The sequence below is a fragment of the Hermetia illucens genome, chromosome 4 (genome assembly GCF_905115235.1).
Source record: "Hermetia illucens chromosome 4, iHerIll2.2.curated.20191125, whole genome shotgun sequence".
Classification (NCBI taxonomy): domain Eukaryota; kingdom Metazoa; phylum Arthropoda; class Insecta; order Diptera; family Stratiomyidae; genus Hermetia; species Hermetia illucens.
In genome coordinates this window covers 130,664,999-130,681,113 of record NC_051852.1, presented here as the reverse complement: position 1 = coordinate 130,681,113, position 16,115 = coordinate 130,664,999, and the positions used below count along the sequence as shown (strand labels likewise).

At 42.0% G+C, this 16,115-nt stretch overlaps 1 protein-coding gene and 1 non-coding gene across 2 annotated transcripts; one reads left to right on the top strand and one right to left on the bottom strand.

The window, feature by feature from the left end:
- Positions 1–414: 414 nt before the first annotated feature.
- Trnat-agu lies at positions 415–488 on the top strand. The gene has a single exon. It is a non-coding gene; the product is annotated as a tRNA-Thr (tRNA).
- Positions 489–716: 228 nt separating this feature from the next.
- Positions 717–15,921, bottom strand: LOC119653878 (eukaryotic translation initiation factor 3 subunit M). Its single transcript, XM_038058994.1, has 4 exons — positions 15,769–15,921; positions 15,436–15,615; positions 1,758–1,852; positions 717–1,702 (listed from the first exon to the last, which is right to left on the bottom strand). The coding sequence occupies exons 1-4, from the start codon at positions 15,811–15,813 to the stop codon at positions 856–858; spliced, it is 1,167 nt and encodes a 388-aa protein (XP_037914922.1). The 5' UTR covers positions 15,814–15,921; the 3' UTR covers positions 717–855.
- Positions 15,922–16,115: the final 194 nt, after the last annotated feature.

Below are 16,115 nucleotides of genomic sequence, written 5' to 3'. Positions count from 1 at the left end.
ATTTTTGGCCCTACATGAGGATGGACGATTCCGTAGCCTACATAACGACGAAATCTATGAGCGATACCATGACTGTCCGGTTGTGGATAAAATCCGGCTCAATAGGTTAGGGTGGGCGGGTCACTAATCCGTATGGATGAGGATGATCCAGCCCGGAAAGGCTTTAAGGGCAATATCTATGGTAGGAAAAGAAGACGAGGCAGACCCTGCCTGAGATGGAGCGATGACGTAGGTCAAGAGGATCATGCTGACTACATTGTCTTCTAGATACCGTTACGATTTTGGAATGTAGTGCTTTAGGACGCTTCAAATTGTTTTGTGCGACTGTTATTATTTCCAATAAACAAATGAGTTTAAAAACTGAAGACTATACAGTCTAACTGTAATATAATATTGGGAAGCAACGTAAAGCACGGCGCCGTGGCTTAGTTGGTTAAAGCGCCTGTCTAGTAAACAGGAGATCGTGGGTTCGAATCCCACCGGGGCCTGGGTGTCGGCTGGAAAAGTGTCGGCATCTACTTTTTTCTTGCAACTTTTCTCGTGATAGAAGATGGAATGTGGACAAGATACAAGATACTTACTTACAAGATGAAACCGCTTATGCCAGATATTCTGTTTTTCCCCAAAAGAGTGATTATTGTATGGAATGACTGCGATGGAAAAGAAGTTCACCCAGCTTGGATTCCAGCATTTGCACAAACAAATAAAATTGAACATTTCATGTCTTAAAAAGGTTTTATTATTTACTCAGAATACAACGGAAGATATTCTAATTTAATCTTGTGTATGAAAATTTCTTTATTCAGACCGCGTGTGACTAATAAATTCTCCACATCCACGTCCCCACAACTCAATCTAATACGCCGCCTTTTGTTTCCTAGTCAATTCAACTTGAGCCTGTGCAACCTTCACCATACCGTCTTGTACCGTGTTCAAATTCGTCTTCCATTCACCCAGCAAATCACGTAATTGTTGCCATTGTGGAATTCCAAAAGTCCGATGCATTGTACTTGAAATGTGAACCTTGCGATTGGCCTGATCCAAGCGGGCTCGTACTAACTTCGTTTTCAACACTTCAATGATGAAGGGCTCAACCTCGTTTTCTGAAATTTGTAGCTCAGCCTGGAGCTGTTCGAAGGTCATCTCTGGATTGCTCTCGGCCAATTGCATGAAAGTGAGAAGACGCATCTTCTTCATGTTTTGTTCGTGGTTGAGGCCGATTTGTGAATTCACAAATTCTTTGTGTTCCTTGTAGAATTTCATGTAGGCAGGAAGCTTCTCAGATACAAAGACGGACAACAAGTCGTGGATCAATTCGCCTTCGAGGAAACGAACAGGCTTCAACGAGAGCAATGGATCGAGGAGGAAAGTGTTGGGGTCGGCTAAAGCTGTTACGATACATTTCATCGCATCCTCACGAGCTACTGATGCGTTGGCATCAGTATAGGTTCCTAACAATTCGATCATAACTTTCGATGACAACTCGCTGTTTGTGTCCTTAAGAACGTCGTGGAGGACTCGGTATAATTTTTGCATTTGTTCGCTGGATGGCGGACATTGCGCAAATTGGGATTTGAGTTGGTCGACGCCGTAGAATACATCACCCACTTGGCCGGACTGCTTGGCCACCTGGACCAAATGGTAGTAGACATGGTAGCGAAGTGGTGAAGAGGGCTCGAGGTTATTGAACAAACGCCAGAGTCTAGAAATAATTGGAAATTTAGAAGAAAAAATCTAGATTGATTTAGTGAACTTACGATTGAAGGCAAACTCTAGCCAATGGTATGTCTGGAGCTTTGGTGAGTTTTTCACAGAAGGCTAGAATAATATTTTCCCCTCTGTCCAATGGGATCTGAAAGCGGAAAAAAATTGAATTTAATTGTAGAGAGATTTATAAAAGGTAACTTTATATTAAAATGGAAAAATTATTGAATTATTATTGGGTCTGTGTCTGTGCAATGCGCCTAGATGGTTTTCTTGTGTATATTTCCCCATCCCACGTACCACATGCCCGACATCACACCCATCAAAATGATGTGCAATGCTTTCCTTTCACTAAATAATCGTCGAGAGACGAATCTCCAGTATGTAGCCTCCTTGCGGATACGGTTAGGAAAGCGTACGGAGAGAATCATCATCAACGGTGCAATAACCGGTATCCGGTCTAGGCCTGCCTTAATAAGGAACTCTAGACAACCCGGTTTTGCGCCGCGGTCCAACAATTCGATATCCCTAAAAGCTGTCTGGCGTCCTGACCTACGCCATCACTCCATCTCAGGCAGGGTCTGCCTCGTCGTTTTCTTTTTGTACCAGTCTATATTGGCCCCCTATATGTTCTGACATTCATCAAGGCTGAGAGGTGGCGGCGTTCAATTTGGTTGAAAGTGGTCCCATCAGGAGAGGCTCACGTATGTTTGAGGACCGCTTTCTGCGCAAACCAGGTACTTCCAACAACCATTTCGTACAACACCGCTAACTGAATAATCCGCAGTCCGTTATCATTTGTATTTTGATGTAAGCTATGAGAGCCAACGTATCGCCTGAATACGGGTTTCGCCTCTACTTGGCTGTTAAAATCCCCAAGTATGATTCTGATATCATATCTGGGGCAGGCTTCGAGGGTTCTTTCTACTGCCTCGTAGAAGGAATCCTTCTCCGTCTCTGCGGTCTCGTCTGTAGGGGCGTGAACGTTGATGGGGCATATATTTCCAAATTTGCCTCGCAAGCGCAAAATGCATAGCCGTTCGCTTATGTTTTCAAAGCCGATAACAGCAGGTTTCATTTTTTGGCTGACTAAGAAACCTATTCCGAGCACATGGTTTACTGGATGGCCACTATTATATGTGGAGTAGCGACTCTTCTCCAGGAAACCGGTCCCTGTCCAACGCACCTCCTGTAACGCTGTTACATCAGCCCTATATACGGAGAGAATAATAATAAGTGTTGGCGCAACAATCCATATTGGATCAGGGCCTTGAAGTGTGTTAGAGCACTTCATTCAAGACCGTAACGGTACACTACAGGACATTGTAGGAGGCAATGTGGTCAGCATTGCGCTCGCCCGAGATTATTACCCTGATTTGACTCAGGTACTTATTCACAGCTGAGTCGACTGGTATCCGACTTCAAATCACGATACCAATGCCACTGCCACCAGATTTGAACCGCGATCTTCCGCTACGACAGCCCAGCGCTCTAACCACCCAGGTATTATCCTCACCCTAAACAAACAAAGTGCCTATTTCCGAATACTATGTATATATGCACGTATATAAACTCGACCCATATTTCCGATTTACTTCGTGCACAAAAGCATACAGATGTACATATATAGTACGCATATTAAATACGGCTGGTTTAATGTACAAAAGCATTTACTATATACCTACATACAACCATGTCGGTTTAGAGTAATTGATATTTATATACAAATGACTAAAAAACTAAAATAAAATAATTCTTTGCGACCCCATTCATAAGAACTCATTTCGTTGTGGTATTGGCGAATTGATATGCGATGATGACGTCATGCAGGTTGTGGAGTGCACGAACTTCACAAAAAATGGCAAAATTTCACCCCCTATAACTTTGTTAATAATAGTTGGATTTTCTTCAAACGTGACCAAATTGTGTATTATATTATCCCTTATACCCATTCCATGCCATGTATTTCTAGGATCGACATAAGGGGGGTTGCCGGGCAAAATTCTAAAATGTGAAAATATACTATTATTAACTTTATTTGTGTAGATATCGGAACCGGATGTACTTTGAGGCCTAGATTTCGTAGAAATGCACTAATGTGATTTTTCGGTTAGATAGGTTCTGAGAACGAGACCTGTTACTCTTTTTAATGGTCATATTTTGAGCCCTCGCTCCCATATGTTTCACCTGATATCAAATATGGAACCAGTTTCGGAAAGTATTAATTGAGGCCTTTCGTTTGATAGCCCACATGGCCACATTCTGTGAAAAAAAATTTTGCGCCCTCCATTCACATGTATGGGGACACACAAAACCTTAAAAATGTCAAAATTAATTTCGTATGTGAAATGTCAAGGAGGATGATGAAATATTTTATCTTGTCTTGCTGCACGAAAAACTCCACAAAAAACTCCCTGAAAGTTTTTTAGCTGTTCTGAAAGGAGATATTCGGAAGAAGTGGATCGCGGTCGCCCGATGAAATCCGGTTTCTTTGTGGTCAGGTTTATATTGTTGTGAAGATCTTAAACAATCTTAATCAATAATATATGACTGGATTTTGGGATTAGAATTTTATGTTGGTATAATTAATTTTTCATGATTTAATTGAAAAAAGATCCAGTTCTCATTAGATCTTACTTCCAAAACCTGTGAACTGCTCGTCTCAGTAAATTGCAAGAGAAGCAGAAGATAAATGAGCCTAATTTAAATTAAGTCACAAGAAAAGAAATCCCGCAAAATATTCAACCGGCCTAAGGTTCGAACCTCGCACAGTGCAAATCCATTTTTTTGCTGCCTGTGAATCTTCCGGGAACGTGACTTTTATCGCCGCTCAGGTAAAGATGCGAGTGAAATTCCTTGTGCACCTGTGTTAGGGCATTATTTCTGCCAAAGCGGTGTAAATAGTGTCCTTGCACATTAACTGCACTCCCCCCAGCTGCATTGTCTCTATAACTTACGCTGGCTGTTGTTGTTTCGGAGACTACGTGCCTCCTTCCTCAGTGCTAGTACCTAATCTAGTATTACGGCACGTGGTCTCCGAAACAATTGTATGCGGAAGGAAAATAAAAATATTTACAGTATAAGGAACAATAAATACTTCTTTTCTTAATCTTTATTAATGGTCATAGAGAAGGGTAAACGCACGTGAAATTGAAGACGTTTGAATTGAAATGGCATCTTTGTTGGTATCAGTACAACTTCTCCTTTTACTTTGCCGATGAGAATTGTTGCTTCGATCAAGGCCGAAAGTCTTGTTCCATTGCAAATTTTTGGTAATTTAAAATTTCGAAGAAGTATGACCGACGAGTTAGCTTTCAAATTCGAGCGATGCGATGGCATACCGGATGGTTCCAAAGAATTCAACCGGATAATTGACTGTATCTTCTTCATTCTTAGCAGTCTCAAACAATAGATTTATCTGACATGAAATCGTCTGGCAATTTTTGTTGGATTAGAAAATTTATTTTTTTGCGCGTTCTGTTAACCAATTATGATTTTGGCAGTTCTGAACAATGTTTGGAAAAACGCGATCAATTAACTAATTCTTTTGATAGTAAAATTGCGCAAAAATCATTTGGTAACGTGATAAAGCCATTGCAATTTTGCCATCGCTAATCTCGAGTAGTTGCATTTGAAAATTCACGAGATGATGGATTATTTTGAAGACACGCACGCATATTTATGTTAAGCGGTAACTTCTGTACATTTCCCCACAAAAAGAACTTTTCAAACATGCAATAATTTGATCATTTCATTTTCAGATAAAACGTTTTTCTGCGTCAGACAAATGGCTGTGTTTGTCTCACACATCAGTCAGACAATTGTCTGAGTCGGCATCAGACATCAGCCAGACAAATGTATATTTCCCATGTGCAACGAACGAATTTTCATTTAAAAGATGATTATATTCTTAATGGGCATTTTTTTTCAATTTACAACAGTAATATCTGACTAATCATGAACGCGTATAACCGTACATTTGCACCAAAGTGCTGACATCTGTCTTGGCCGTGGTCGTTGAGTTGCACGTCTCGTTCTGCCCACCTCACACCAAGCCGTGGGTTCGATTCCGCTCGTAGACGAAGTTTCTTTGGGTGTGTGCCTTCTTAACTTGGGCAGGATGTTAGCCGACAAGATGGCTAGCAAACTCCAATCAGGGAGGCTAGAGTGACTAGTTCCCACTTCGCCGTACCAGTGGAGGTTTCCTCAATAACTTTCAATTGGTCCCGTATATACAGTGTGAATACATTCTTTTTAATAGGAGATTTTCACGGACATTGTTTTATGGAAATATATGAAGCTAGTTCCAGCAACTGGGCAATGGGATAAAGGTTGTAACGTTCTTATGAGATAAAAGTAATTACGACGCGATGCATTCTTCATTTTTGAGTGTAGTCTCGTCATACTGAAAGTTTACGAGTGTAAATTTTTGGGCGTGTACATCCATAAACAGGTGCCAACCGCTTAGGTTGAAAATTCGTTCGAAAAGTTTCGTTGTTTTGGCGAAATTAGAGAAATTAATCATGATTTGGTTGCCAAGTGAGGTTTAGTTTGGTTGCAGAAATGAAACATTAATGGGGGAATCATTGTGAAGAACTGAACATTTGAAAAAGTCATCAATCAAAAATCAACCCTAACATCGGTTTGAAAATTATTGTGATTGGTATATTTTCTTGACCGTAGCCCATTTCATCGGTAGCGTCAATCCAATGGAATAATTCAGCTCTGTGCGTGCGATGGAGCCGTTATTTTGTCAGCTCTATCGTAGGTACAATCCTGTTCGGGCCATTTTACAATTTAGGCCTTATCTTGTTGGCATTTTCACAAACAATGGATTAAGAGACGTAATTTTTATACTTCGCTTTTCTCTCCTATTCTATTTTCTCTTCTTCCTCCTTTCTAATAATATTCCTCATAAAGGGGGCGAACAGGAGACATATATCTTTTCTTGTTCCTAGACGTTGATCATCAATTTTTTGGATCACATATGTGTATTTTCGATACTGCTAGCGAAAGTAAATATAATGGTAAACATCGTGTCCGTCGTTATAATGGGAGTGAATGAGTGTAGGTGGTATCGAGCCTTCGTCAATTCGACGAACTTGGCGTTACTTTCATATTCATTTCAGTAGAATTTTCTTTGGAATTCCTCCAGAAAATTGTGAGTCCTTTTGACAAAAGTTCAGACATCGATGAGATTGATAATGGATCCCTTTCTATCATGATTGATAGTTCGATCAACTCGTTAGGCCTGGCGGATTTTCCATTCCCAGATGCCTGTCTTTTTTTGCAAATGGTGGATGAGTTTCCCATTGTTAAAGACTTGATAGTTCGTTGCGCACGGCGTTGAACAGTGCTATCCTACATTTGCCAGTGCATATTGAAATAATGTCTCCTCTGGCCGCTAAGAATAGTAGGAGTTTGCCAAATTCATTGTAAAATATGTCAGCACCGACAGGGGCCGAATACAAGGACAGGCTCGTGATTACGGGCTGTAGGTTTTTATCCATCAGGAATTGGATAAAAAAATTTCAGCTGGAAGTCGTAGGTTCAAGTTGATTGTCCTACTTGTGGAATTTGCTGGGAAGCGTCAAGGAATTTTTGGTAGCGGAGGGAAAAAGCGGGATCTATCGAATAACGTGCAGCGATTGTAATAAGATATACATAGGACAGACTAAAGGACTGATAACGACTAGATTTAATGAACACATCAAGGAAGCGGTAAGCAGTGTTCGGAAACAAAAGTCGTGCATAAGATCATCAGTGGCAGCGCACATAGTTGAGGAAGCCCATACCATTCAACGCGAAAATCTTGAATTCTTGGTCATACAAACCGAACGACAACCGTCGACCCTTGGGAAAGTTTACAAATTTCGAGAGAACACGCAACGCGGTTATTAAACACAGATTCAGGTAACTGCCGCTCGAAATTAATAAGACTCACTGAGGTAATTAGCAGGTAATTAGGTTGATATTTTAAACAATTTTTAAAAGTAATTTAAGTAATTAATGAATAAATATAAAAGAACCTTATAATCGCAATTGTTTTAGTAGCTTTGTACTGGTAAAGGGGGTAAGTCGTCCCCAAAATATACATATATTTACATTTATAACTAAAAATTGTAGTTTGGAGGAAGCTACCCCTTGTTTATCAATTGCAGGTTTGTTTCGGGTGATGACGATTAGCTTGGTATGGGCTTTTGACATTTTATGTATTGCTTGAAGGAGCAAATATGTACTTAAACAAAGTTAGCCTTGACAAGGCAGCAAAACAAGAATAATGGCGCTCAAATTGTAGCGGCTGCAAATCAATTGAAAAACCTGTTGTAGTTTCGACGCTTCGCAGAATAGGCATCATCTCATTCGCTTTGTCCTTTTCAAAGGTTTATTCACAAAAGCCTATCACCTTTTAAATCTCTCAAAAATAATAAAAATATTTTCAAATATTTAAAAAAATTATCCATTATGCTTTTTTGTTGGCTTGGTCATCCATCCATCCATTGTTAACGCTTGTTTCTGGTGAAGGTGAAATGTTTGGGTATTTTTATTGTGTGGGTGGATCGAAAATGAAACGTTTTCCGAGGAAATACTCACTCGTGAGGAGCAGAAAACTATCGAACACCTAATCGTCAGGCAGATGTGCATGTTTTTTACCAGGTCAAATACTAGTTGGCTGCGCGACGGAGGTCACTGCAGAGTGGCTTAGAACTATAGTTCTTAAATTGCCAGGCTGAGAAGGAGCAGAACTGTCGACATGTGCAGGGGATGATATACCAGGAGCACACACGGTGATAGTGTTTCTTTCGAAAACCGTAACAATAGAGATTGGGCTTCCTAATCGCTCAGAATGATTATGGAGAGTCTTCAGAAGCAAGGTGGAGGACAAGAGTACACTCCTCACGATCGGGATGGAAAACCGATCTCTGGAGGCAATCAAACGTCGAAGTTGCCATATCAACCATAGATTTGGTAATATATTAGGTTGTTGCAAATGAAATGTCGGATTTTTCAATGAAGTGAAGTTAGTTATGATTTTAATGTTTAAAACTGCCGCAAGGTGACTCTGGTGGTATGGGATAATTGAGTATAAATAGTCGTTCGTTCGATCAAGGAGTCATTTCAGTTTCAATCGTCATTGAAGTTCCAAGTAAAACTCAAAGAAAAAAGCATGGAAGGGAGTCAAAAACGTCTACTTTTTCTATATGAATTTAAACTTGGTCACAACGCAGCGGAGGCAACCAGAAACATTTGCAGAGCATTTGGAGCTGACGCAGCAAACGAACGAACGACACAGCGGTGGTTCGAAAAATTCCGATCAGGCGACATGACCCTCCAAAGTGAACCTCGTGGACACCCAGGACCATCGATCGACAACGACGAGTTGCGTTTGATAGTGGAATCTGATCCCCGATCATCGATTCGTGACATTGCAGAGAAAATAGGCGTACACTATTCGACAGTATCTCGGCACTTACAACAGCTTGGAAAGGTGAAGAAGCTTGATAAGTGGGTTCCGCATGAACTCAACGAGCAAAACATGGCGCTGCGAATGGAAATATCCAGTTCTCTACTCAACCGCAACAGGAGCAATCCCTTTTTGCGCAGAATAGTGACATGCGATGAAAAGTGGATATTGTACGACAACCGTCGCAGATCAGCGCAATGGCTAGATGCCGATCAGCCTCCACAACACATGCCAAAACCGAGCCTTCACCCGAAGAAGGTAATGGTAACTGTTTGGTGGTCTGCATCTGGAATTATTCATTATTCGTTTTTGGAGCGTGGTGAAACAATTAATGCAAAGAAATATTGTGCCCAACTTGATGAAATGCACGAGAAATTACGTGTTCAGCGGCCTAGATTGGTCAACAGAGATGGAGTGATACTGCTCCATGATAACGCCCGACCTCATGTTTCCAGAATGACGGTCCAAAAATTAAATGAATTACGATATGAGACTCTTCCTTATCCACCATATTCACCCGACCTCTCGCCAACCGACTACCACTTTTTTAAGCATTTGGATCACTTTTTGGCGGGGAAACAACTCAGCAATGAAGTAGCTGTCAAAAGTGCCTTTGAAGAATTTCTTAGCTCTAGAAACCCAGACTTTTACGAAACTGGAATAAATGCCCTTGTATCTCGTTGGGAGAAGTGCATTGAAGCTGCTGGTTCTTATTTTGACTAATAAAATTAATTTTCATAAAAGTTATAGTTTTTTGAAATTTTACTCAAATATCCGACATTTCATTTGCAACAACCTAATACCTCCAACCTGAAGAGATCGGGTGGAAAACTTCCTGAGGTCCCCAAAGGAATCTCGGAGACCGTAGAGGATGAAGAGCAGAAGCTGGATGACCTAGACCTAGATCTTCTAGGGCTTAGAGTGGACAGCGACGTGCAGGAAAGCGTCATGTCGGAGGAGGAGGGTAATACTCCGATAGTGGAGAAGAGCTCCAAACAATAACAGAGTCAATGGCTAGCACGAAGATAGACCAGATAATCCTCCACCATGCGAAAGCTGCATCTGCGATAATTGCAAGGGCAAGTTTTAAGGAGAAAATTGGAATAGTGCTGACTCAGGAAGCCTGGGAGATTCGCGGTCTGCAAGGAGGTAATTTGGGACTTCTCTTTCGAAAAACCAAGTGCTAATTTAAATTATATATGTCTTCTAGAGTTCCTGACCGGGGACCTTGTGGCTATCCAAGTCTTATTGGAAGCCGAGGATCCCACCGGAACTAGTCTTTAGACTGGTAAACTATTGTGAGAAGAGAGCGTTACCATTTATCGTCAACTTCGATGCCAACCCCCATGATGAAATCTGGGGAAGCAGCGACTCCAATCGAAGAGGTGAGTACCTCAATCTCAACAAAGTCATCATTGACGTATACGAAGCCAGCTGTTTGACTAACACAGTTAAGTCATCAAGGGATGCATCCTGGTGGAATAAGAATCCAGCCAGAATTAGAACAGAAGTACCGAAATTCTTCAATCGGGCAAAATAAACCGGAGATTGGCCGAGGTACAAAAAAGCATTGACTGCGTATAGCAATGCGATCAGTGAAGCACAATGAAACAGCTTCAGGGAATTGCAGGGATCGATGAAATATGAAAAAAGCTATAGCCAAAGAGGGGGCAATATCTTCTGTCTCTCTAAAGGAGAATTTCAGCATTTACCGAGAATGAGGGGGATAGAATATATTTGCTTCTTAGAACTCATTTCCTGGGTTCCTTCCCCACGGATGACGACAACATTCTGCCTGGCACTCCAACAGCAAATAAAAAGGGAAGAAAGGAGAACTGGAAACTAGCAAAAAAAAAGGTATGTTCGGTAAAGTGGGCAGTGTGACCTTTTAAACCACTGAAATCACACGAAGTAGATGGCATCTTCCCAGCACTAATCCGGGGAGGCCTGTCGTTTTATTTTTGTTTTTCTTTATTCGTCTTGCATTTAAAGTTCGATGAAGGACGGCTCAGACTGTGCTTTATTGGAAGGTTAAGGGAGTGCAGTTTTTGGAGGCGAGAAAGGTAAATGACTCACGGTTAGGCGTTGACTTTTGGGTTTTCTTAATTGCGAGTTTCGAATTGGAATCCTCCCATACCGCGAAACTAACAAAAGCGCATATTTCATTTTGATGGCCTAAGGAAATCAAGGCTAAGTCAGGGCCCCAAAAACCGCGCCTCTAAATATCTGAGGCAGAAGAAGTAGCGATTGAGAATGTCATTCGTTGTGGACCTTCCCTAGATCGCTGGATTCGAGTCCTGGATTTGATGTTTTTTTCCGCTGGACTCCCGCGATATTCCTACGTTTATTTTGATTTTCAGATTCCGGTGCGATTCCACGCATTGGTGAAAGGACACATAAAATTTTATATAATGGCAAGCGGGGGATACATTTGCGAACCCATCTATCAAAAAGACGGGTAGTGGAGCTTCAGTTTTTCGGGAGGACCTTGACGATCAATTTCGCCACCGTTTTAGGTTTTGGAATAGTTCTCCTCTCTTGATTGACTCGGGCCAATCAGAATGATCACTTGACCATGGTCTAACTCATATAAGCAGACTGTGATATGCCTTGGATATGAAGCATGGAACCTCATGCAAGTATATGAGAAAATGTAGAAGGCATGTGAGAGTTCTGAGAAGAATTAGACGTTTTCAAATCAGGTACAATGCTGAGCTATTTGATGAGTCAGAAGCTTCCACGTGAAAGTGACAGTCAGTTGGCCACGTCCAACGCATCATAATCCAAGGAAAAACTGAGCAGATTCAATAAACAAAGATAACGAAAGAGGAGGACACAATTGAAGGATCGAGAATTTTGGTGGCAGCGTATTCTAAGGCCAGGACCCAAAACGGGATGTAGAAATTGAAGGACGACGAGCCCAAAGTCTGTGTGAACTGCTTTTTTTGGAACATTTTTAGTAAAGAAGTTGGGGCACAGTGAGAGTCACTAATAAATAACGACGAGGATTAAAAATACAAAATGAAACCTTCCCTAAGTGTCGTGAAAGGTGACTGAAAGGGTTAGTAGTTTGGGGGCTAGTAATCTGCAAATTTCGAAACTTTACTGCTACCGAAACGCCGTCAGCCCATCGAATAGGGGCTGACTTAATGACGGAGACCTTTGGCTATTGAAAACGGAGTATGATTGTTTTGTTTTTTTTTTTGTTGAGAATGCTGGGAGTCCTGAGTCCGCACCCACTTGGTGACGGACCAGACCACTTGGGAAGCAACTTACTTCCTCTTTTGAAGTCCACGGACTCTTTTTAAGGTTTTTTGTAAACACAAAACCTTATTAAAATCGGTTTACTGTCTGTCTGTCCGTCACACGCATTTTTCTCGGAAACGGTTATAGCGATTGACACCAAATTTGGTAGAAAGGTGGGAACTGCGAACGCTCACGCATACAGTGAATTACATCCTTTTACGTCGAATTTAAGGGGGGGTCCCCATACATGCAAAAGGGGGGTGCAACATTTTTTTTCATCAAATATAGTCATGTGGGGTATCAAATTAAAGGTCTCGATTAGTACTTTTCAAAGCCGGTCTTAGTTTTGACATTCGTTGGAAGGGTGCGGAGCGTGGGGGGTTGAAATTGATCACTTCTTTAAGGGGGGCATTCTCAGAAACTACCTAACCGAAAAATCTGAAAAAAATCAGGAAGCTGCCACTATATGGTGCCTGGGCTCCGAAATACCTTCCATGCCCATATCTGTTTAAATAAAGTTAATAATATTATATTACTACAATTTTTTGTAATTGGTTAGAAACCCCTCTTAAGTTCATCCTAGTACCATTAAATTTTGCAATGATATAGGCTATAATATGGAGCATGATCTTACCAAGTTTGGTGGAAATTGCACTATTACTAACAAAGTTATAATACCTCAAATTTGTTGCTTCTTTGAAAATTGAAGACTATGTCAATATCACCCGAAAGTGGATACTCTCACATAATATATGGATATATTACGTGCTACGTACTAAGAAATACACAAAACCTTTCTTACCTGAAGCGTCCAGCTTCCGGTTTCCCGACTTGTATATTATATTTAAATGGAGCCACTACCATATGTCGTTACTTTCGATCGCGGGAGGTGAGGTAGCGTCTGGTGAGTTGCCTCTGTCCTGGACGAAACCGTCAGTCAACTTTTTCGTTTTTTTCTTTTTGGAATATGGTTGGTTTCTGGAATGTGCGCACACTCCTCGGCAATGGTATCGAAGATCCCCAGAATTCTCGCTTTTTCCAACTCTAGCAAAATTTCCAACAACATAAGTTGGACATTCCGAGGCAGCTTGAGTTAGGCTCAATCGTCGATCTGACTTGCCTTAGTACCTCGTTGGCGAGAGGGATGGTACACCCACAGTGAGCATCAGACCATATTTCTCGACATCAGGAACATGGGGGGCGACAGTCGAGTGAGCAATAAAAGCGGAAAAACCAGGATAGTCAGATGGTCCATTGGGGCTTTCGAGGAAGGGACATTTCTGGCGACTTTAGAAGAAAGTTACGACCCGAAGGGAATGGCGCTGGAAAAAGTGAGCCAGGTATGTCAACGGATAACTGAGAGATACGACTCTACAATGTCGCGACGCAAGTTCCATCACAATAGGAAACGAAACTATTGGCGGAACTAAGAAATCTCACTGTTGAGAGCATCCTGTCTGCGAGCGAGGAGGCTTTGCCAAAGGATCAACAGGACGTCTTCTCGGGGTGACCGAGCAGGAACTACGGGAGATCTGTGGACGAAGTGAGAACAATAAGGCTCTGGGATTGGATGGGATTCCAAACAAAGAGTTAGCTGCTACAATCGGGCCCGCATGATTCATAAGTACATTTGAGTCGTGCATGATTGAAGGAGTGTTTTCCGCACAGTGGTTCTGCTATCGGAGCCCCAAAAACCCTCTGACGTATCCTCTTCATACCGCCCTACCTGTCTTTTAGACACTATGGGGAAGATGTTGGAGATGGTGGTATATAACAGGCTAGCTTGTGGTCTATCGGAGCGGCAGTATAGGTTTCGCAGAGCGCGGTCCACGATCGATGCCATTGCAACGGTCGTAGACCTGGCCCGGGAGGCATCGGCTGCAGGTAAGTGCTGCGTAGTGGTGACGCTGCATGTCAGGAATACCTTTAACTCGGCCAACTGGGTTTGGATGAAGGGCACCTTGAGGAAACTGAGTGTCCCTGGTTACTTAAATCGGATAATCGAGAGTTACCTCTCGGTGGACATGGGCGGAAGGAATGTGTTCCGACAGCAAGTGCTCTAGAAAGCTCCGTACTGGGGGCTCTGCTGTGGAGTATAATGTATGACGGAGTGCTCGGCCTTCGCGTGCTAAAGGAGGCAACATTGATTGGTTTTGCAGACGAGCTGGCGGTAGTAGCTGCGAAACACTACCAGGACGTGGAACTGTATGCAAGAGAAACCATTCATGCTATCAAAGCATGGCTCCAAATGGTGAATGGTGACCTGGCGGAAGATAAGACCGAGGCGATCCTTATTACTAATTGCAGGAAAAACAACACTGTCAAACTCCGGGTTGGTAATCACGAGGTCGCTTCAAAGTCAATCATTAGATACCTGGGGGTAATGGTTGATCCCAAGTTGAGATTCAAAGGGCACCTGGACTATGCGCGCGAAAAAAGAGCAAAGGCTAGCTCATCATTGCAAGGATGATGCCAAATATAGGAGGGCCAAAATCTAGTCGCCGGTTGCTCATCGCAGTGCTGGTGAAATCCATCCATAGCAGACTGGGGTGTGATAAACGCTGCACGGATGCGTGACTTAGTTGTGCTGGTGTAACCCAGAGCCCCTCAAGAATCAAAATTATTGTCATCGCTGACGTTATGGGCTCAGCCTGCCAACCGGTCACGCGGGACTGTTCTACGTGACCAGGAAAATCATCTAGACGGTGCGAGCGGCCCCAAACTCAAACAAACAAATACAATACCCACAGTACGAAACGAGCTCCAAAATTGTTCCTTTAATTTTCTACCCCGCGATTGAATTTTTTTGAATCAAAGTTTTATTCAAACATTGTGGACGACGGGAGGTCTTGTCCAAACGTAAAATCTATTGTGCTTATGGAAGGACGACTACATGGATGTGTTGTTAGGCATCGGCTGCTGGTAAGTGCTGGACAATTGTTTACTGATTTGGTATGGAATTCAAGCATGGTCTTGCGCTTTATCTTCTTACACGAAATTTAAGATCAATCTGTACTCACCGAAACCATAATCGACACAATACTGTTCAAAATAGCGTCGATCTCATTTGGATCGCCATCCTTGAAGCAAACATCGCAGACACCAATAATTTTGTGAAGATCATCTTCAATTCCTTTCGTCGATTTCTCTTGCGAGATTTCAGCACCCAAACTTTTGAAGTACTTTCTCAGCTCTTGCGCCTGAAACGACCAAAAAGGGGGACGGACATTAGAATGCATTCCAAGTCGGCAATTTTGCATAACCTCAAAACAACGTATTTATTGCTATTTTCAAGGCGAAATTCTTTATTTCGCGGTACAAGAAAATAAAGCAAGGGTGAAAGCGTAATTTACCTGATCTTCAAGCGTTAAATCAATAAAAACCGCGGGCCCTTGCATGTTTTATTCGTCAAAAATACACGACGACTTGGAGAATTGACAAACACACGTCGCCGTGATGACAACTTGAAAGGCTGGCGACAAGTGAAAGGTGGCCGTTGTCGGGATCGGGCTACAATGCCGGTGACATTGGAAGAGAAAATGGAAATTGTTGATTGGAAGTTTAGGTTGTCAAAATTTGTTTACTAGACTGAAATCATCAATGAAATTTGTTGAATTTGATGTAGAAAATATTCCAAGAAGATAAATGAAATCGTGTGCCACTGATTTTGAAATGAATTGCAAATTCTATGCAACCAACG

Coding starts and splice junctions, on each gene's coding strand:
- LOC119653878 (XM_038058994.1), bottom strand. CDS start 15,813: ATGCAAGGGCCCGCGGTTTTTATTGATTTAACGCTTGAAGATCAG. Junction 15,616..15,768: donor ATTTAACGCTTGAAGATCAG/GTAAATTACGCT, acceptor TGGTCGTTTCAG/GCGCAAGAGCTGAGAAAGTA. Junction 1,703..1,757: donor GCTAGAGTTTGCCTTCAATC/GTAAGTTCACTA, acceptor AATTATTTCTAG/ACTCTGGCGTTTGTTCAATA.